Below are 2,669 nucleotides of genomic sequence, written 5' to 3'. Positions count from 1 at the left end.
TCATGTGTTGAGATTAGGAATGTGGTCTATTGATTCGGTGCGAGTCTGAAGCAGATCTATGGTTCCTTTTGAAGAGATAAGTCACTTTCTTGTGTATTCTTATAGTGATTGAACTCTGTAACCTTCGATTGCCTGTTTTTGGGGCTTTAGTGCAACCGAGCAATATCTACTTCGATTGGATGCTCAACAGGGGATTAGGTGCTTGTCACTGAAGCTCTGGGGCTTGGACCGAAAAATCTTCTTGTGTTATTTATTTTCTACAAGTTTAACTTCTGTTTTGAGCTCGATTGTATCTTGCAATTAATGTGGCTTTTTGGCCCCCTTTCAAGTATGAAGAAAAATAAGTTTTGAAAATGGCGGCCAAACACGTGTATAACAATGTTAAATTTCACTGTTTTCCTATGAGCCATTGTCCAGGAAAAGCCATAGCAACAATACAAGGTTGTAAGAACTACAGCCACTCTAAATATATACGAACAGCTATTGCACTTAACAGTGAGGAACCATCTGTATTGAATTGATTATCATTTTATCTAATTCTTTCTAAATTATTCTTCACCATTTCTTCAAGACTGAATCGGAAAGAACTCAAGGGTAGGCACTGAAGATTCTCGAGTGCTAATTCAGCTTTCGATTTTGCCAACTCTCGCGCCTTGTCAATGCCTCCACAGCTCTCAATAATATCAACGGCCTTCTCGAGAGAACCAGACTCACAGAACTCAGATTCAATTATATCCCTCAGTTTAGTCTCTTTCTCCAGAGCAAATATCACTGGTGCAGTCAAATTTCCTTTCGCCAGGTCACTCGCGGAAGGTTTCCCCAGATCTTCTGCGGATTGAGTAAAATCCAGTATGTCGTCAACAACTTGGAAGGATAGACCAAAATTCTTACCGTACTGGTACATTTGCTCGCTAATCTCACTGTCGACCCCACTGAAAATGGCGGCTCCTTTTGTACTTGCAGCAATCAAAGAAGCTGTTTTGTAGTAACTCTTGAGTAAATACTCGTCCAATTGAACATCACAGTCAAACAAACTAGATGCCTGCTTTATTTCCCCACTCGCAAAATCTTTGATGACCTGCAACACCAACAACATGGTTAGACAAGACTTGAAATCGTTTAGCTTGCTTCACAACTTTCTCGTCACTCTTTTATTTTTATTTTTATATTGGATTGAGATAATGATGTAAGTCGCAAGATCCTTACTTATGAGGTGAAAATTTTCGCATTGAGGCCAGTTTACCTGGCTTATAAGCTTTATGACTTCAAGATTTTCAAGATTGGCTAGGTACCACGATGACTGAGCGAACATAAAATCCCCAGCCAGCACAGCCACTCTCGTGCCATATAATTGATGGACAGTTTCCTTTCCTCTCCGCATGTCACTTTCATCTAATACATCATCGTGTATCAAACTCGCGGTGTGGATCATCTCAATAATCTCAGCTAAACGTCTATGTTCTTTCGTGAGCTCCCTGAACCATCAAGGGATTCTATAAATATAAGTGACTTAATCTGAATAGAGAATACTGCAAAATTGCAAATGGAAGATCAGATAGTATACTTACCTAAAGCCAATGATCTCTGCGGTTGCTCTAGACACTAAGAAAACTAAAGCAGGTCTCGTCCTCTTGCCACCAGCTCCAAAGATTTGCTCAGCTGCAGACATCAGAACTGGATTTTCTGCACCAACAATCTAATAGTTTTCTTGTCAGATACAGAAGATCAAAAGTGGACATCAAACTGGAAATTCTGTACCGAAAACTCGAATATATTCAGACGCACAATTTGTCAGAAGCAAAATTGTGTAGATAACAGAATGAACTGTTAACAGAAGATCAGCACTCATTACTATCAAATACTATATGAACTGAATAAATAAGAACATGAGATGTGAAGGACATTTCCCTTATCCTTATACGTCAATGAATCAGTAGGAAATTACAAAAATTCAGTGGAATGGAGGACCCAAAATCGAAGAATAAACAAACAGTAGGGAAATGAAAAACACAGATCAAGAATGAGAAACCATAATCAGAAAGAATTTTCTCCAAATTAAAAACAGAGCAAATAATGCAAAATTGGTTGATTGACACACATCAAAATAGTTCTATAGACAAATTATATAATGTGGAACGAATTGAAATCTCTCAAAGAGTCACTTTCACTATTTTAGCATTATCTACCTGAAAATTGTCTTGTAATGTAAAAGTAGCATGGAAGGTGATTTTACACTTATTTTTGCGCTAAGATTTTCAACTGAATAAGAAATCAGAACTTGATCCTTACAATATGGTACGGTCTATAATCTTAAATAGTGCAACCAATAAACACTTGACTATGTTTCCTCACTAACGCAGCTGCAAGAAAGCCATGTCACCAACAAAGAACTAGTTCGCTACAAAGTACAATATGCCACCATAAGCCAACAGAGTCATCGGCCACATGATGAATGCATCATCACAAATGATTATCCTGGAAGCATTCTTGTAGTAGATGGTTGAACTTAGTAAACACTTTCAAGATATCTGATATCACGAAATTGAAGCCTCGGATTCAGAATTATGAATATTCTCTCTTGAAGCAGGAATTCCAAATCCAATGCCCCAATTCAGTGTCATCTAAAAGGATACAGTCCCTTTCTTTGCTGTAAAATTTAACATTAGCCT

At 37.9% G+C, this 2,669-nt stretch overlaps 1 protein-coding gene across 1 annotated transcript; it reads right to left on the bottom strand.

Annotated features, from left to right (window-relative positions):
• Window positions 1–358: 358 nt before the first annotated feature.
• Window positions 359–2,655, bottom strand: LOC111374720 (solanesyl diphosphate synthase 2, chloroplastic-like). The gene is made up of 3 exons (XM_022997450.1): window positions 1,569–2,655; window positions 1,244–1,475; window positions 359–1,078 (listed from the first exon to the last, which is right to left on the bottom strand). Exons 1-3 carry the CDS (start codon window positions 1,667–1,669, stop codon window positions 530–532), a joined length of 882 nt encoding a protein of 293 aa, XP_022853218.1. The 5' UTR covers window positions 1,670–2,655; the 3' UTR covers window positions 359–529.
• Window positions 2,656–2,669: the final 14 nt, after the last annotated feature.

The sequence above is a fragment of the Olea europaea genome, unplaced genomic scaffold (genome assembly GCF_002742605.1).
Source record: "Olea europaea var. sylvestris unplaced genomic scaffold, O_europaea_v1 scaffold12797, whole genome shotgun sequence".
Taxonomy (NCBI): domain Eukaryota; kingdom Viridiplantae; phylum Streptophyta; class Magnoliopsida; order Lamiales; family Oleaceae; genus Olea; species Olea europaea.
This window is presented reverse-complemented; position numbering and strand designations above follow the sequence as displayed.